Source organism: Falco peregrinus, chromosome 7 (genome assembly GCF_023634155.1).
Source record: "Falco peregrinus isolate bFalPer1 chromosome 7, bFalPer1.pri, whole genome shotgun sequence".
Lineage (NCBI taxonomy): Eukaryota > Metazoa > Chordata > Aves > Falconiformes > Falconidae > Falco > Falco peregrinus.
In genome coordinates, this window is record NC_073727.1 from 9,565,495 (window position 1) to 9,583,904 (window position 18,410).

The 18,410-nt window shown below is 42.3% G+C and overlaps 2 protein-coding genes across 7 annotated transcripts in view; both read left to right on the top strand.

Annotated features, from left to right (window-relative positions):
• The window catches only part of ARID4B (AT-rich interaction domain 4B), a 93,526-nt gene extending 86,401 nt beyond the window's left edge, over positions 1 to 7,125 (top strand). For all 6 annotated transcript variants that reach the window (XM_055810677.1, XM_055810676.1, XM_055810680.1 and 3 more), the window contains 3 exons: positions 950 to 1,165; positions 3,442 to 3,588; positions 5,355 to 7,125. In XM_055810677.1, the coding sequence (XP_055666652.1) occupies positions 950 to 1,165; positions 3,442 to 3,588; positions 5,355 to 5,485 (494 nt within the window). In that variant the 3' untranslated portion in view covers positions 5,486 to 7,125. The remainder of the gene's footprint in view (positions 1 to 949; positions 1,166 to 3,441; positions 3,589 to 5,354) is intronic.
• Positions 7,126 to 10,768: 3,643 nt separating this feature from the next.
• On the top strand, positions 10,769 to 17,973 carry RBM34 (RNA binding motif protein 34). Its single transcript, XM_055810681.1, has 10 exons — positions 10,769 to 11,077; positions 11,494 to 11,636; positions 12,741 to 12,957; positions 13,580 to 13,639; positions 14,212 to 14,255; positions 14,730 to 14,813; positions 15,026 to 15,089; positions 15,202 to 15,244; positions 16,793 to 16,911; positions 17,644 to 17,973. Exons 1-10 carry the CDS (start codon positions 10,811 to 10,813, stop codon positions 17,962 to 17,964), a joined length of 1,362 nt encoding a protein of 453 aa, XP_055666656.1. The 5' UTR covers positions 10,769 to 10,810; the 3' UTR covers positions 17,965 to 17,973.
• Positions 17,974 to 18,410: the final 437 nt, after the last annotated feature.

The window sequence follows — 18,410 nt, forward strand, 5'->3', positions numbered from 1 at the left end:
TGAGTATTTTTGTAGATGCGTGAATTCAGATTGTTGCTAGTCATTTTGGCACAAAAAACCCTAAAATAAAGGTGACATAACGCAAAGAAAAAGGCCAGTTGTTTACTCTTATTTCTGCTGTACATGTCCTAGGAGTACAGTGAAAAGTTTCTCTGTAACTGTTAGCTCTAAAACAGGATAGAGATTTGTATATATCGCTTGCCATTTTAGAAATTAATATTAAAAAAAGATAAACAGGAGATAGGACATAACAATCAGTCACGCTAACTGTTTTAGAAAAAGTATAGCCCTGTAAACAGAAATACGTGGATAATTTTTGCACCCACATTGACACACTGGACTGCTTCTTTGCCTTATTTTCTAATGTAGGCAATTTATTTGTGGATATGGTTCTAAAGCAGCAAGTGTGATGCTGTCTTGAACCATTCGGAGAGCAGAGTGCACTTTCCCTGTACAGACCTTGAGCAGTCGGATTGTATTCAAGAAGCACCTTACAAGAAGAAAGTCCCTGCTCAGCTCCCTCATGGGCTTAGACACCCACTTTCAGCAATGTACATTTAAATATTCAGGACGGATTGTGGAGCCACAGTCTGGTACTTTTATCCGTCCTCTGGCTCCAGGATTTTGGCTCATACAAGTCCACATAATAGCTATGAATCTACCTGCACAGCAACTTACTGGACAGTGTTTCCAATGCAAAGTTCCCCTTTTGCAGCCTGCCAGAATTAGAGGGGCCCCATTACATACCAGTCCTGTGTTTAGGCACTAGTGATGCAAAGAGCGGTGTGCCAAGCTTCTATACCAGGATGGATTATATAATTTTAGAGTAAAAGGATCTTGGTCGAACTCCTGTTACATGAAAATTAGCACAGGGGTAGGTTCTGATAAGCTTCGGTTTGGGCAGGAAAGTTGCTTTGGTTTGTAACAACCTACCTTCTTGTTTCTTCAGCAAACAGCAGTGACAGTGAAGAGCTATCTGCTGGTGAAAGTGTGTCCAAGTCTCAGTCAGCAAAATTGGTTTCTACTGGCATGAAAACTCACCAAACCAAATCACCCGCAAGAACACAATCTCCAGGGAAATGTGGGAAAAATGGAGAGAAAGAGTCTGATCTCAAAGAACAGAATAATCGTTTGCCCAAAGTTTACAAATGGAGTTTTCAAATGTGTAAGTGTTCCCTTCAAAACACACACCTAGTTTAGTCTTGTGGTATAGAGTAAGAAGGCTTTTTGAATTTTTTGTATTTTGGGGTTTTCCCCTAAAATTATTCCATCCTCATCTTGCTTACTTTTGTGATAAATCCTAATTATTTTTTAAAAAATGTTTTGGGGTTTTTTTTCTTTTTTTTTTTCTTCTTTTTTTGCAATTGCAGTGCAGGAAACTACCTGTATAGCACCCTTCCAATACTGTTTTAATATACAGCTACTGCACTCACTTGCTGTTCTTGCCTGTGCAGACCTGTCATTCTGGCATGTTTTCTACTGTATGTACTTCTCGTGTTGATTACTCTCTTGCTCTTTTATTCCTCATTCTCTAGGCCTGTTCAGGCACTTAACAGGATTGATTTGTAGCTTTTCCCCTTTCCATTTTGCCTCCGTGAACCAGGACATGTTTACTAGTTTTTAGTAATAAGAATTTCTAGTGCGTTTGTGTCATTCAGCTACACATTACACGTATAGCTAGGGGTGAGCACTGTTGAAAGGATCAAATATTTGCCTATCTGAAAAACGGTTCAGTAGCTAGTTAATGCCTCTATTTATGCAATGTGTTAATTGCCTCTGTGTGTGTGCGTATGCTATTGTAGTGTTATTTGCAGCAGGGAGAAAAGAGAAGTAAGGTAAAACATTAGGTGATTGAAGCCTTCTTCCTCAATGTAACAATAAGAAAACAATTGAAAATAATTATTTAAAAACAAAAACGTACTAATTTTTAGCCCTGTTTTTTATAGCATCTGGGTATTAATTGTCTAGTCGCCAATAAATTGTTGTCCCTAGTGCCAACCATGGGTGTATAGCATTGCATGAGTTGCATTCTCTTTGCTTTTAAAGGTCAAACTGAAACTGTGTGGTGTGACTGATATAAATTACTTGTAGTAATCCGTAACATCTCATTCAGTATTCACAGATGACCTTAGTGTATGTCAGGCTTCTGAAGTTCTCAAGAGCATTATGCTCTGTGCTTTTCTGTGCTCTGTCCTAGGCTGTGTGAAGGCTGCTGTTGCACATAAAGTGGGAACAGAAAAGAGTTGGCACAGCACACTATGCAGACACATCTGCTGAGTTTTATTTTTTTTTTTTTGCCAGCGGTGTTCTTTGATGCCCAGGGAATTCTTTACTTAACCAGCTGTTTCTGCAGTGAAAGAATCTGACCCTGCATTGTTGTTACGTTTTATTTGGGGTTTTTTTTTCTCTCCAGCCCTGAATCTCACTGTTACTCTACTTTAAAAGTATTTTTCTCCTGATACTTCTTCACAGTCAAGCTACATTCTGCTGCTTTTCAGGACTGTGTAATGTAATATGTCTTCATTGTCATTTACTGGCCTGCTGAGATTTTTTGGGCAGATTTCCTGTGCAACACATTTAAAGAGCTTTTGCTCTTTCTTTATGCCTTGGCTACCTTGCCTGTGCTAAATTTCCTTGGCAGAAGTTGGAGTTTGGAGTGCTATTAACACATTTCCTGCTGCTGCAGAGGTCTAAGACACTTGCAGTGTCTCTGAGCTTTCCTCATCTTACCACAGCTTAATGAAGTTGTGGCTTTTGGTCCTTCTAGCGCTACCTTCCTTATCGATTGATGAAGTGTATTCTGTGCTCCACGATCATTTAAATGATCCTAAAATGTCTTTGAATGGAGTGTCTCCAGTGTGGCTGAAAGCGACTGAACTAGAGATACTGTGTGGGATGCTGTGGAGAGCTCCCCCTGTGTGGGATGTCAGTGAGGAGGTCCTGTGGCCCGTGTGCCATGGACTCCATCCCATATGACAAAACCCACTTGTTTTGTAACAAAAGAAACGAGTCGGGCAAAACCTTCCTGGTGTATTAGGCCAAACTGAGCTCTAGCAAGGACTTATAAAACAACAGGCTCAAAGCTAGTTTTGGCCCCCGTGTTTTCACTGGTTGTCTTTTTTTTTTCTTTTCCTTCCTGTGGAGAGGGGAATGTATGCATTTTCTTCCTCTCCAAGCTCTTTTAAAAAAAAACAGTAAGAAAGGTGTATCTGTGGTAGTATATTTTAAAAAATAATAAAAAACGAACAAAGTATGTGGTAATGAACAGCAGCTGTTGTGTTTCTTGGCTTTGCTGTCTGCTACCTCATCTGTCTACTCATCTACATCATCTACTCATCTCATGCTGTCTACTACATCACTGAGTACTTCCTGCTTCACTGAAATTAAGAAACTTAAGAAATGCTACAATACAATAATTAACAAAGATATTTTAACTTGCAGCTGACTTGGAAAATTTGACTAGCGCTGAGCGCATAACAATTCTCCAAGAAAAATTGCAGGAAATCAGGAAACATTACCTGTCCTTGAAATCTGAGGTGGCTTCTATTGACCGAAGAAGAAAGCGCTTAAAGAAAAAAGAGCGGGAAAGTAAGTGCTGGGAACTAAATTCTACTTCTAGAGAGCTAAAACACCTGTCACGTTATTCAGGTGGTGTTGTGGATAGGAGTGGCTTGTAAGAGAGAAGCAGCAATATGTTTATTGGTATAAAACACTGATTTAACAAAGTTTGATTGCAAATGTTACAGTGGTTTAAGGAGATTCGATGGCAAGGTGCACTTTGATTATTTTCTGCATGGAGGGCAGCATCAGACAAAGCTATCAGGGAGATGTGCCCGTTGAGTGATGAGGTTCAGAAGGGAGCCACTTGCGTTCTAAACTCCTTCTCAGAGGGGAGTTTAGGTGTAACTAGAGCCAGAATGGGTCAACAGTTCGTATCTGGAGTATTATATGTGCACAGTCAATCCTTTATACCACTTAGCAGCTAAGATTTCAAAGTTTAGCATGTGGTTAATCAATTACCAAAAATCTGTTGCAGCAAGGAACCTCGAGGAATAACCTTGAGAGGTGTCCCTATGCAAGCGGACATCCTGTTGTTCTGCCTGCTGCCGTGCAGGAGAGCTCAGTGGGCCCTGGGCTGTCCACTAATTACGGAGTAAAATATTTGACTCGTAGTCATACTTGCATACTGACTACAGAAGTTAAGGTTTTTTTCAAACTTGGCTTTAGTTGGAGTTTGACCAGCAGTGTTAGCTGGCACATTGTTCAAATTAGCCCTTGGCTGTTGTGTTATCTGTCTCCCCCAAATCCAGCAGGTACAGCCATCATGACCAGGCGCCTCCATTACGACTGCCACTGGTGGTTATCATTTGAGTATTGTTTTACGGGAAAAAAAGGTCAGGATTGGGAGGGGGGGTACACCACAATACTACAACAATTGGGTAGTTTTTACGGAGGTGTGTGCCATTAGGCGTGTGGTTTTATTTGTTTTCTAAATACACTGTATACAGTTATTGTGTGATCTTTAGAAGGCGTATTTCAGATATCCGGTGACAGTGTAAGGGGGAAATACAATAAAAAGGCATGCAATCTATTTCATTCTGTTTAGGCAGAACTACTTTATACAGAAAAATAAACTTTTCTAAACAGTGAACAAAGTAAGGTTATTAATAACTTAAAACTTTAAGTTACACAGTAATTTACTATATTATTGCTTGTGTGTCTAGTTAGTGTTCTCCCCTTTGGATAAGTGATTTATTTTATGAGTTTAAGGCAGACCATCAATTAGATTCCTTTCCCTGAATGTTGGTGAATGTTCTAGTGTGCCAGCTTCTAACAGCATTAAAAGGATTATAGTCTCCATGTCTTGATTATGTGCACATTTAAGAGCTTACTGAGTATAAGAAGAAAGACTGAAATGCTGTGTGTAGTAAGATTTTTACGGCTGCAGCTATCATACAGGAGCTGCAGCTGCTTCTTGGTAGCCGGAGCGGGGTGTACGTGCAGTTTCAGTGCTGGGACAAGGCCTTGCCTGTGCTGATTCCCACAGGAAAGAAGGGGAACAGCTGACTGCTTGCAGGTCAGGATTGAGCTCTGGGGTCCTCTGGCTGGGCCCTTGAGCCAGGTGGCCAGTAACCCAGGGCTGCAAGGGGCAATGCCGTGCTGTCTTGCACATGGCCGAAGCTGTCTCTCGAGTACTTCCCACAAAACCTAGGGAATGGAGGCTTTTTTATTTTTAACTAGTAGTCATTAGTTGCTGGAGTCAGTATATACCAATGCTTGTTGTTGAATGGGAAGACATTTTTATTGTTAATTTGTAAATTTTTGTGACCTGTGGGTTTTTTCTTCCTGTGCAGGTGCTGCTACTACATCATCTTCCTCCTCATCACCTTCCTCTAGTTCCATTACGGCTGCGGTTATGTTAACCTTAGCAGAGCCATCTATGTCAAGTTCATCACAGAATGGAATGTCAGTTGAGTGCAGGTGACAGCAGGACTTGCCAAAGCACTTTGCACTTAATGGCTGCTGAGGGCCACTCTTTTTTTTTTCTTTTTCTTTTTTTTTTATACTGCACAGTGGCACAAAATTCAGACAAGCACTATTTTGTATTTAAAATTGTTTCTTGACAAGCTAACTTTGCACTTAAGTGCACTTTTATGAAGAAAAAGTACAACAAACTGCTTTTCCTCAAGCAATAATTGTTTCCAACTTGTCTGGGAATTGTAAGTCTAGTGACTCGAAGGCCTTCCACTGTGGCAAATGGAGGCTGTTCACTGCCTGTAGAGACAGTACAATAAGCATATAGTTGTTGGGTTGATCTTAATAAATGTGGTAAGGCTTACTGTATTCCCTGGTATTTTGTTAAAGCTGGAACATTTGATATTTTTCCATTTATTTATGACAAATATTGAACCTATTTTCATTTGTACAAGCTAATTGTTTTTTAACTGCTAAGTCACCTTATAGTGGCTTTAATTGTATACGTCAAGCACATGTATTCAATTCAAAACCTGCAGTTAGTAGGATGTTTGACATCAGTCCTGATAACCAAATATGAGGATTCCTTTAAAAAACAAAAAAGACTGACTAATGTTTACAGGTTTGAATTAGGCTTAAATAGGTTACTCTGGGTTTTAAGAACCCATTAATTGGAATGAAACTACTGTACTTTGCCATTTTTCTATAAAACAGTATTTTTTTTTTAATTTTGATAAAATACATTATGAAAAAGAAAGAAAATGGCTAACAAACTGTATTAAATCTTAATGTATAAAGATTGTATTTAGCCAGTTTAAAGTGTATATTTATTCATAATGGATTATAACAGTTATATTTTTGTGTTTTCTTGTAAATGTTTCTTTTCCCTTAAAGCAACAAATATTTCATTTGTAATGCTTATTTTATTACGAGCTTCAAGGAGAGGACTTCAAGACGGAGTAAGGTGTGAGGTTATAATTTGTGGTTGCTGATATGAACACTGCCACAAAAGGGTAGTTGTTTTTAAAATAAATAGCTAGCTGAGTGGTAGACATTTAATTTTTTAAATGCCTTGTACAAATTCCAAAACCAACTCCAAACTGTTTTCACTTGTATTGATTTTATGTTGTATGGATCCTAAGCTCTCTCCTGTTAATTATATACCTTTGTAAGACATTTGTATATTGCGGAAGTGTTCATTCAAGCTATTTAATACCTGGCACTGTTAATACACAGTACTTTATTGTACAGATTGTTTTACTGTTTTAATTGTAGTTATGTGTACTTCTTTTGCCTGGGGAAATAGGGGCTGGCATGTTTTTCTTTGTTTTCTGGCAATACAACATGTAAGAATTCGAAGCATTTTGTTTGTAGATGCTAGAGTGTCAGAATCCTTTACATTTGACTTTTCTAAGAAAAGCATTTTCAGTCTTCGTAGTGTGTGCTTAAGGTAACTGATTTTATTGAAAATGGTTTCAGAGTATTCAGAATTGTACAGGACTGTAAAAATTTGTTGACAAACATTGAAGGAAAAGCTTATAGAAAAAAGCTATAAAATATATATTAGGTTCTGCAGAAAATGGAGAATTATGTAATATATTGTACAAATGTAAGCAAAGGCCTCTGAAATAAAATGCCATAGTTTGTGAATCCCTGATTTTGTTTCTAACAGTTTAATTAAGCAACCATAGTGTGTTCATTAAAGTGTCATTGAGCTGCAGAATCAGTTTAGCAAATGAACTTTGGTATGGTGTAATAAGCATATAGTAAGTTAGAGCAGGTACATTGGCCTAATATTCCTTTTATTGATTAATTCAAATTCATCCTCTTTTTCAGCAGAAAGGGAAAAAAGCGTCGCTCGCTGACATCTTTAAGGCAGCGCCGATCGAGAAAAAGATGAATTTTGATTCCAGTTAGTTCAGGCAGTTTGAAAACGTAAAAGCAAGCTCCTGAAGAGATTTGCCAGCTTCTGATATCAACAGCCTCAAGTTCAGATTCAGTGGAAGTGAAATTGGAATAAAACTTTTAGTGTTATCTGTTTACATCGTGTCTGGCTGTAGTTCAGTTGACTGAAATACTATTACACCTGCAAGATGATAGATTACTGATGAGACTGATAAACAACAAATGATGATAAGCTTTGGAAACATTGACTGTGTTAATAATTACCAGCAATCTGAGACTGACAGGAGTAATTTCAATTATTTCAGTGGGGCTACTCAGAGGATATTTAAGTTTAAATTTAGCAGATAAGAGTTGTAATAGCTCAGTTCTGCCCCTCGGTCTCAGTAGGCGTAGCTGGTACTGATTTAACAGAACTACATTTGGCCAAGCGAGAGAAAATTCAGCTCTCCACTCACTAGTAGTTGATCAGCTCTCAGTTTTAGTGCCAGCATTTTTTGCTTTGATGTGACAAGTGTTGACTCTCCTGTTCTACGAGAGGATTTATTTATTTGAAACGGGGATCGTTAGTTACCTCCCCACTCCCAAACTGAACTTCTGCATAAATAGGATTTTTGCTCTTCCTTAACACAGAGATTATTTAATTTTTGTTGTACTTCTCATGCGGTTTAATGACAAATCAAAAATCTGTTCTGGATGTTTTATGTTACACCTCTTCTGTAAAGTGTGTCTGTAAATGGTACCCTCCAGGTTCATATTACATGTGTCCCAGTGGTTACAAAGGAAGGTATCTTCAGCAAACTGTTAGCCAGGCCATTTTATCCCATGTTCCAGTGAGTGAAATCGGAGCTTCTTTTCAGGTTATGTATTGTAATGCAGCTTTAAATGTGGGTGTGCTCCCAGCTTGGCATGCACACCCACATTTAAAGCTGAGAGTTGCCCTCTAGCAGTGATTGCTGGGCTGTGCCCATACTGGAGTGCCCACTCAGACCATGACCTGAAACGCAAAGTAACTACCCCTCCTTTATCCTTCACACCTTGGCTGAGCGACAGAATGTTTTGCATATCCTACGTATGATCATGTTGAGAATAGTTGAGAGTGTACACTATCTGCATATGCTAAGAGAAAGCACGCTTACTTGAAGGCTGTCTGCATTGCTCCCAACTCCCTTTATTTACCAATGCTTGTATGTACTTGTTACTGGGTAGTTTCCGCCGTGCCATGACATTTTACAGTTGCCACAGGGGTCAGGCTCACTCTCTAGCAGAGTTCCTGGAGGCTGTGTGCCTTTTGTTGAGCTTCAGCAATTATGAGTCTCAGAAATCAGCCAGCTGAACACTTGACCAATGTAATTTTGGTGTATTTTGATAGTTCAGCCTGTTCTGCCCCTCCTGTGTCACCTACAAAACTGCTCTATTGTGTGAAGGTAGATTGGAAAAGCAAGTACAAGTAGTGCAGCAGCCACCTGCCAGTTTTTAAGAATTTGGGTAGTCTCTTGGGCTGACCCCATCAGTGAGGGTCCCTACCTTTCGCAGCATCCAGATGGCCAGATGTGGGATGCCTGGGTACCTTTATTCCATGGCTGGATTACTTGTTTTGCCTTCCATTGGACATTGGTGCCAACAAAGCTGCTAATGCTGGCAGTTCAAAAAGTGCATAAAATGTTAGAACAGAAGCGCTGTTAGTATTTGCTTCAGCCTTTTAAGTGCCTGGTAATTTTTTGGTGCCTTTCCAATTATTATCACATCATCTAGCAGTACAATTACATTCTGGACAGGCAGGTCTAAAAGGAGATCCCAATTAGGTGCCTAATTTCAGAGAGTTAGTAACAGATCAGAATTCTTTATGCATGGGCTGCACTGTGTCCTGGGTGGGAAAACAATCTGTTTGAGAATTAACCTAACAAAGAAAGGGTCTTTTCCAGTTGGAACAGTTATCCAGTCCTATCCGTGTAAACTGCAGCAGCAAGATGGTCCAGAGCATTTACCTCTACTGGCTACAGAGCGAAGCTGGGGGGAAGAGGTGTGACTGCTTCCTCCTTTTCCTGTCCCCCCAGCTGCAGTCCTCAAATGCCCTGAGAAGTACTGGGTTTCAGGGATTTTTCATCCGAAAAATCCTTCCAAGTTTTAAAAGCCTGCTGCGGATCCCAAGTACAGATGAAATGATCCAGAAGGAAACTGACTGCTCAAGTGATGCTTTGGAGTGATCTCTCTGGTGGTCTAATAACTTCTAAAGACTGTTAAATCAATAATGGCTTAATTGCCTGTGGCTCTGTGCGCTTCCTATAAGCCGGTTTTGTTTGTAATGCATACCAAATCTATTTCAGACGAGACCCATTCAGTTTTGGGCGTTTACACTCCTCCCACCGTTGTGCTTTCTCATCCTTTTCCAGGTTTGTCTCAAGATGAGCTACTCCAGAAGGGGCTGCACGAGCACCAGAAGGATGCTTTCTGCCTGTGAACTTAAGGGGTTTAGGTCACCCACCCTGGCGATTGTGCCACCTCAGTGAAATGGCTTGAGTAAGTACGCCTTTTTCCACAGACTTCGGTCTTCCAGCAGCAGCACTACCTGAGCGCCAGGCTGCCTGAGGCCGGAGGTGCTGGGCTACTGCTGCTGGCAGCCAGCTGGGCCTGGGGCAGCCGCAGGGCTGCGTGGTGGTCACGGCGGTGCTGCCCTGGGCTGGGGCCCGCTGGCTGGCTCTGGGTGCCGCTTGGGCTGGGCTCGGCGGTGGCGTTTGCTCAGCAGGGCCCTTGCATGGCACTGGGAAGAGCCACGAAGGCCTTGTTGACGCTTCCCATTGGATTTGCGTTCAAGGACCAGGAGAATGTGCTGCACAGAGCTGAACTGGTGCGCTGGGGGGGTGGGTGAGGTTGGTTTGTTGGTTGGTTTTTTAACTTAGCCCTGGGTGGGGGCTGAATAGTTGGGTGTATTCAGACAAAACCGAAAGGGTGCCCTAAGAGGTGCTTCCACAGCGCCGCGGGGCAAAGGTTCCTCTTTCTGTAGGGAACAGCGATGTGAATTTTTTAGCTGCCTGCGGCACTCTGAGGCACTGAGGTGATTCTGAGTAGAAACAGCTTGAGAAGCCAGAAGGAACTAATGGCAGAATAATTTGTGGAGACACAAGTTACTGTGAGGGAGACCGCCTCGGACGGAGCTGAGCACAGCAGCGTCTCGCACCATTTCCCGCCAAAAACCCAACCACCGCACGCGTGCAGCGGCTCCAGCTGGCGGTTGCTTCCGCGTTGGCGGGCGCACGGGCTGCCCCGGACGCCCACCGTATGCTTACCGCCGCGGCGGCAGCGGGCTGGAGGAGGCGCCGCCTCCCCTCACGGCGTCCCCTTCCCTCACGGCGTCCCCTCACGGCACCCGTCCCGTCCCTCACGGAGCCGGAAGTGACGCGTCGCAGCCCTTTCGCCTCAGCTCGGAGCAGCCATGAGGGCCCGGCGGCAGGGCGCGGAGCCGCGGGGGGCCCCGGACACACCGGCAGCGGGGGGCCCCACCGTTAGCCCTCCCCGTTCGCGGGGCCGCGGCGGGGCGGCCGCAGCCGGTGAGGCGGCGCTGCCGGGAGGGGGCCAGGCGGAGGAGTACGTGGTGGGGCAGGTGGCCGGCAGCCTCCGGGCGGACGGGGCTGCCGCCGCGCCGCTCGCCCGCCTCTTCAGCGCCGCCGCCGCGCCGCCGGTGCTGGTGGCCGTGAGGGGGGTGAGTGCCGCGCTCCTGCCGGGCCGCCGCGGGGGGCGGGCGGGCGGCGGGCGGGCGGCGGGTGCTCTGGCCCCCGGAGGGCCGGGGGCTGCCGGGGCGGGGGTGTGGGTGGCGGCGCTGGCGCCTGAGAGGGGCCGAATGACGGCCGGGGGCGGCTTCCCGGGGCGCTCGGTCGGGAGTGCCTGCTCTGGGGGGACGGGTGGTAAATGGCTCGAGTGCAGGTCGCGATGGGCTGTCCCCCGGGGCTGGGGGCGCCGTGACCGGGGCGGGTGGGCGAGCTGGCAGGGCTGCGTGTCAGAAGCACCGCTTCGTGCAGGTTTTGGCTTCGGTTAGTGGCGTTTCAAATAAATTGCGCCATGTAAAATAACTGTAGGGCGTTTCTGGGATTTTGTTTTTCAAGTTATTTTTTTTTAAAGGGAAATAAGAAAAGAAAGCAGACAGAAGAAGCTGAGGAAGTGTCAGAATACCAGAGCTCATCAGTCACACAAGAACCTCCTGTAAAAGCAAAGAAAGCCAGAAAGAAGGAACTTTCAAAAGCAGAGAAAAAACTGGCGAACAGGTGAGTAAATAATATTTTTTTATAGTAAGATTTTAAAAAAATATATCTAGAGTAATCATGAGATTTCATATGAGTTCAGTGAAACAATAAACTTCTATTCTTCTTGAACCTTGTGTTTAAGAAGACTATTTTTAACAAGATTGTGAAAGTTTTCTGTAGTCTGCCCCAAAAGGAAGTAGATAATTGCTGCTTCTTTCGGTATGTGAAGTGCAGATCCCCTGCTGGAGAGCTAACAGGTCTAGAGGTTGTAGGTGGAGACAAAAAGTTCTGTGCATGGTGTGATGCTTTCTAACTGTAGTCGCCTTTATCCAGGAGACCTGCAGTCAAAGGAGCAGAGGCAGTTGGAGCAGGTCTAAGGTACCAGAGCTGGTTATCCTTAACCACGCTTGTCCTCTGCAATGACACAGAACTACTCTACTATACCGTCCGTTCTCTTATGTCCTCTGAGTTTAACCATGATGCAGTCAGTGCAGGCAGGAGGCTAGTTTCTGTACAGTGAAATTTGGCTAATGAAGTTTGCTTGGTTGTAGCCTGAGGCTAACCCCTTGCCCTCTGGTCTGGCACTGTGCGTTGTTGCATCTTCCATGCCTATGAAACTTGTTTGCTGTTTTGGTGTTGGTACCTTTCTAGAGGTTTCTTCAGATCTGCTTACTTTTTATGCTATTATGACAAGTTTGGATAGATAGAGATTTGTTAGTGCACGGGTGGATCCCAAAGGATGGATTGATCTGAGTGTCCTGGATACTGGGAACAATTACATCTCTCCTTAGTTCCATCCTGCTATGAAAAGGATTTCCCCCCCCCCCCCCCCCCTTAAATTTTAGAAATCAAATTATTTAATTCTGAATTCCTTCTTTATTATTCCTACTGAATAGTGAATGCAGTGCCTTGGGGACAGCAAATAGTTTTCCATATTACCAAACGGTCAGATACGTTTGTTTAATACATAATAAGCAAATTAATATTTGAAATATTGCATTGAACATGATCTAAAATGCAAGTTGAAACATTTATCTTGGAGGCTTTAATTCTTTGACCTTCAAAACTCCCCCCCCCCCCCCCCCCCCCCCAACAATTATCATTTCTTGTCTTTTTTCTGATAAGAGAGAGCGCTTTGGAGCGGGCAGATGACGAGGAAGAGCAAAAACTGTTTCAGAACAAAAAGAAGCCAAAAAAAAAGGCCTCTCATGCCATCACCAAAACTGTTGATTCAGACACAGGCACAACTGTAAAACAGCAAAAGAAAAAAAAGGTGGCTGATGAGACGGTAAACAGAAGAACAGTGTTTGTTGGAAACTTGCCTGTCAACTGTACTGTTCAGGTACGTGAGCAGATTCTGTCAGCTAAAGGAATGAGAAGAATTACAGCAGTCCTTAGTTTGAGGGAATGTTTCCAGCTGAGAAGTCACACATATTTTTGACTAAAATTGGTGGTTTGGGAAAGTAGAGAACAACACTCATTATCGGAAACCATTAGAGGCAGTCTCTTTTGTTCACTGCAGTTAGACTTTTTACAGCAGTGGATGCAGTTGTTCTTTCTGTAGTAGAAATGATTAGGTTTTTTTCAATGAACAGTGACTTAATAGATAAGAAATAAATTACAAAGTTAGTCTGCTTCTAATTTTTAATGCAAGTAATACTTCAGATTGTTGTATAAAGTATATTAAATTTATATTTCTTTTATATATACACTGTGGAAGAAATATAAACTTCTTCCATAGTAGGGGGTACAAATTCAGTTTTGGCCATCTGTAGAATAAGAAGCTGGCACAAGAAACACAGAAACACTTACAAATTACTTGCGTATTTTAGTAGCGCTTTAACGGACCTTGTATAATTAAAATGAAAATAATGTAAAACCAATCTTAATGATAAATACTCAACAATAATTCTTACTACCAGGATGCAAAGATGTACTGAATATTTATGATATTTTCTGTTTAGGCAGTGAAATCTCTTTTTAAAGAGTACGGACAAATACAATCCATTCGATTCCGGTCTTTGGTACGTTCTTTTCTCTTAATGTTATAAAAAAAAATATTTTTTGATCTCAAAGGGTAGTATTCCTAAGGTCTTTTATCTTTGTTAGTTCAGAATCTGGTTTGGGTGTGCGTGGTTTGCCATTAGAGAAAGCCTTGGAGATTTTACCACTGAGGCACCACAGATGCATCTTTCGTCACATTTTACTCTTCCTCTAGCGGCAATTGGCAGTAGCAGAGCTGTATTCTCTTTGGAAGAAGAATGCTTTTATTATTGCTTGTTTAGCTAAGGTATTACTTACCTGTCTTTAAATCATAGTAGCAAAGACACATTGTTTATAAGTCAGTGCTTGCTGTAAAATAGTTGAAGGCAACAGTCTTGGAACTCAAGAAACTTAACAGATGAAGTCAATGCCAGCTATCTGAGTTCTTTCTAGATCATCTCTAGGACTAGCCACTTCCGTCATTTGCTCACTGTACTGGCTGCATTGCTTTGGGTGGGAATGGTACCAGTTTGAATTTCTCTGTCTTAAAGAACAAATATTTGAGATAAATTGATGCTAGGCCCACTTAACTAAAGATTTTTTTATCTTAAAGATTCCAGCAGAAGATACTTCATCCAAAAAGTTAGCAGCAATAAAGTAGGTTCCTCTTGTGAATTTTGTGCTTTATTTTTCAAGGCAAAAATAATTTTTAAGTGTTGGTTGTTCCATGTTTGGCTATAGTAATTTTTTTTATTTTGTGTTTCTTTGACGTTTGTAGTTACCTTTGTGTACATAAGTTTTCTTAACAAATGAAAAAGAATTATGTACTTGGTGTACCGGTAATTCATTAAGTTGCGTTTCTTACATTTTAGGAAGGAGGAAGATGTTAATAGTCTTTAATTCCTTGGGATATGTTTATGAGCCGAGGAAGCTTGATCAGGGTGCATATATAGGACATATAAGATGTACAGTGGGACTCCCTTGGACATAAGGGAGTCTTGATCTTTAAGAGAAACGAAGTTGTTACTGTGCACAAAACAAGGGGAGGCGTAAACGTGTTTATCAAGAAGTGCTTGTGCACTGCACACCATCAGAATTATTTAAACAATATGTGTCTTTTTCATGTTCCAGACATAAGGTGCACCCTAATGCGAAGTTCATTAATGCTTATGTTGTATTTAAGGAAGAATGTGATGCTGTTAAGGCTCTAAAGGCGTAAGTCTCAGTTTTGTTCCTCATTCCCTGTTGAAGAGGTAGATTTGCAGATAAATTTAAACTCTATTCTCTTTTGCTTGAATCAGAATAAAATGTTTTTTCAAACTTCCAAGTAAATTTGTGTTTGGGATAATGCTGTGCACTGACATTGTGAATTAAGTAATGTGTACTCATTTTATGTTTAAAACTGTTTTTCTTTTGGCTTACAAAAGAAATGGAACAGAAATTGCTAGTGGATTTCACATCAGAGTTGACATTGCATCAAAAAGCAGTTCAGTAAGTAACACATGTGACTAGAAAATGCCTTCTTTATAGTGTGGTGTTTGTTTTTTCGGGGTTTTTTTCTGCATCAGGTAACTTCCTGTCTTGTATCTCTTGTTTTCTTTAGCATGACAATAAACGGTCTGTATTCTTGGGAAATCTCTCATATGGTAAGTCTAAAATGGGCTGTTAGACATCATTACTTAACATCTATGGAATATGTTGACATTGCAGGTTTTATTTATTGATGTTTAGGGTAGCTAAAAATCTTTTGCTGGAATTGATTTTTTTAAATACCATTTTTATTTTTTTAACTGAAACTCCTGAAGGGGTTGTAAGTTTCTGGCAAGTTCTGCAGCTTAATTTTTTTCTTTATTGTAGCTAGAACTGCAAGCACTTTTAGTTCTTGTTGTTGCTTGACAGTTTTTAAATAAATATGACAACTGAGTATGTTATAGCTTTCTGAATGTTAAACATGTACTGGTACCTGTTTGTGAGCTATTTCCAAGCGATAGATAGTGATGGCTTCTCATTTTGATGCCATCTGTGAGCAACTGTGTCAAGGCAGCTGTTGGCAATTGTCGTTAGCCGCATGGAGGCGGTTACTGTGTAGTCGAGGTCGCTGCTTGATGAATATTCAGCTTCTTTTGAGTAGACCGGAGAGCAGATTGAGGGATTGCCATCAGGCGTGGTCCAGATGAGGGTGTTAATGGACTCAGGGTGCTTGGGACGAGCATCATACTTGGGGGTGGTGCGGATGCGTAAATACACAGGATGAAGGTGTGCCTGGTGCTTGTGGCCTGACATGCTGCCAGTAATGCCGAAACAAACAGGCTTTAGACTTCAGCCTAAACCTTGACCTGTCTGAAGGTCTGGACAGATGACAAATCTGATTGTGGTAATGTTACTAGTGCCTGTGGTGTAGAGCTTGTGTCAGTATTGTATGTTCTTCAGTGCATCCTGCAGAAAGAACAGTTTGGATGTTTGCAGCACTCTGAAAATGACTTCAGCAGCTTGAACTTTTCTCAGAACATCTAAGTCCCATTGCTGTGTTTAAACCTGTACTTTTAAATTCAGCCCCGCCCCTTAGAGATGTGGTTATATCTGTGTAAAGGGATTTACCGTAGTATGAAGTGTAGCTATACAGAAAAGAGAATAACCTGTACTTGGTACGTCGCACTTGTCAGTTTGCATAGGCACCAGTGTGAGAAAGCCTCTCACATCCAGCCGTTATCAGAATAATTGTACCTCATCTGTGGCTGGAAACTGTAAATCCCTTCTCCCCCACTCAGCTAAAATCCACGGCTTGGTCAATGAGCACTAGACTTCAGGAGCTGCCAGCTCAAGCTCATTATCATCAGCACTAATTCTTAGAGATTCTGGCATAAGAAGGAGCTATGAAAATATAGCACAAATCTTAATTTCCACTGCATTCAAACCATAAAGAAATTATTTGAAAAATATATTTTGGTCTTTGCCTTCCTTGTTTTGTGTGATTTATGTTGTACTCTTCAAAGCTGAGAATCGGTAACTGTCCAAGCAAATATATAGTCTGCATTGTTAACTTGCTGGAATTTTTCTGAACCACTGATATTTGTGTAGCCTTTATATATATGTTTGTTTGTATTTACAGTTCAGGTACAATAGTTGGGTTTGGGCCAGGCTTCTAAAGCTGTGTGTCTGACTGAGGAGGCATGTTTCATTGTGCTTGCCTGCAGACATCAGTGACGATGCTGTGCGAGAACACTTTTCTGTCTGTGGAGGTGTAGTAGCAGTGCGAATTGTGAGAGACAGAAATACCGGCTTGGGTAAAGGCTTCGGCTATGTTCTTTTTGAGGTACGTGTGAATGGTGGGGTTTGGGGCACCGGCAAGTCTTCAAAACCTGCATTGGGATTTGCCTTTAGAGCCTTTTAAATTTTTTCTTTAGTAATTTTTTTTTATTTGTATATGATACTAAGCGGTAGCATTGCTGTGTGTGTTAAAAGCAGCTTGGAAGGCCAATTCTGTAAGAGCAGGTACAAAGCAAAGCAGAGTGTTTCAGGTTGCGTACAAAGAAAAGCTGTAAAACTTTGGGGTAAAAGAAATTAATTTGAAGGGAAAGACTTAACGGAGGGACAGGTGAGTTTGCTTGGTCTAACCAATGTTCTCATGTTTCTTACATGTCAAAACATGTCAAAAATCTCCCTTGCAGGTGATTTGCTTACTGGCTCCCCGTTTTGGATCCAGTACGGCTTGCTTTGTCATGGCAGTCTCCCAGCCTCATCTTCCTTAGTTTATGTCCTGCAGTCCAATACCCTTTCCCCGTGCCCCCCCCCGCCCCGTTTCTCCTTCAATCTCTCTGCCTCTGTCTTTTCCATCTCATGTAAGCTGTTTTGTAGCCCATTTTCAAGTATCTGCCTTAAAGCGTGGGCTACATGGGTGTGGTGTTCCTGGGCAGAGATGGCGTGTCATTTGATAAGAGCAGTTTGAGTGTTCTCTTGTAAAATCTTGCTTATGAAGAATTAAGGGCAACATTTTATTTGAAAGCCATCAACTGGAAGTAATGCTACTTTCAAACTGTTCGCGTAGAACACGGATGCTGTACACCTTGCTCTGAAACTCAACGAGACTGTTCTGATGGGAAGAAGGATACGAGTGAAGCGCTGCGGAGAGAAGTGGAAAGCACCACCGAAAAGCTCGTCTCGTGCTCCTAAGGACAGAGCTGATACCACATTGAAAACCAAGCGGCGCTCTACCGATTCCTTTGTTGGTGAAAAAGCAACCCCCTTGAAAAAACGCGGAAAACCGAAAAGGCCAAAAACTGTTCCTAGAAACAAAGCTGGGAAGAAGAAAGGGTCCTCTGATAAAAATCCAATGTATAGAAATGTTAATTATTCTTATAAAGGTTGATGTACAGAAGAGTGTTTTGTCATAAATTTTGTTTGCTAGTACAGCTGTGGGTGTTCATATTCCCCGTGTTGGGCACATGTCCGTTGCGGCCGCATGGCCACTGCACCATTCCATTGCTGTGTCCAACTCCTGAAAAAGTGGCTGCTGCAGACTTAAGCCTGTGAGGACATGAAAATATGTTTTTCTGGGGTTAGGCTGTTTTTTTCTGGTTTGGTTTGTTTTTTATTTAACTGTTAAGCTTCAGTTTTACAAGACTTTTGGGTGGTGAAAAGCTGATGCTGGCGCAGTGGCGTTACGGCCGGGCTGCCCGGCGGGGTCCTCTGAGTCCGAGCACTCGGCAAGGTCCGGGCCCGGCGGGGGGGCAGGGGGGACCCCCGCATGCCCCCCCGACGAGACCGGACCTCGCCGGGGAGGGCTGGTGCCGCCGCAGGCACTGGCGGAGCCAC

What these genes read in the sequence shown, in the direction of transcription:
- RBM34 (XM_055810681.1), top strand. Translation starts at nt 10,811, where the DNA reads ATGAGGGCCCGGCGGCAGGGCGCGGAGCCGCGGGGGGCCCCGGACACA. An exon ending in AAAAAGTTAGCAGCAATAAA is followed by an intron (nt 14,256 to 14,729) that starts GTAGGTTCCTCT and finishes TTCATGTTCCAG; the next exon opens with ACATAAGGTGCACCCTAATG. An exon ending in CTTGGGAAATCTCTCATATG is followed by an intron (nt 15,245 to 16,792) that starts GTAAGTCTAAAA and finishes GCTTGCCTGCAG; the next exon opens with ACATCAGTGACGATGCTGTG.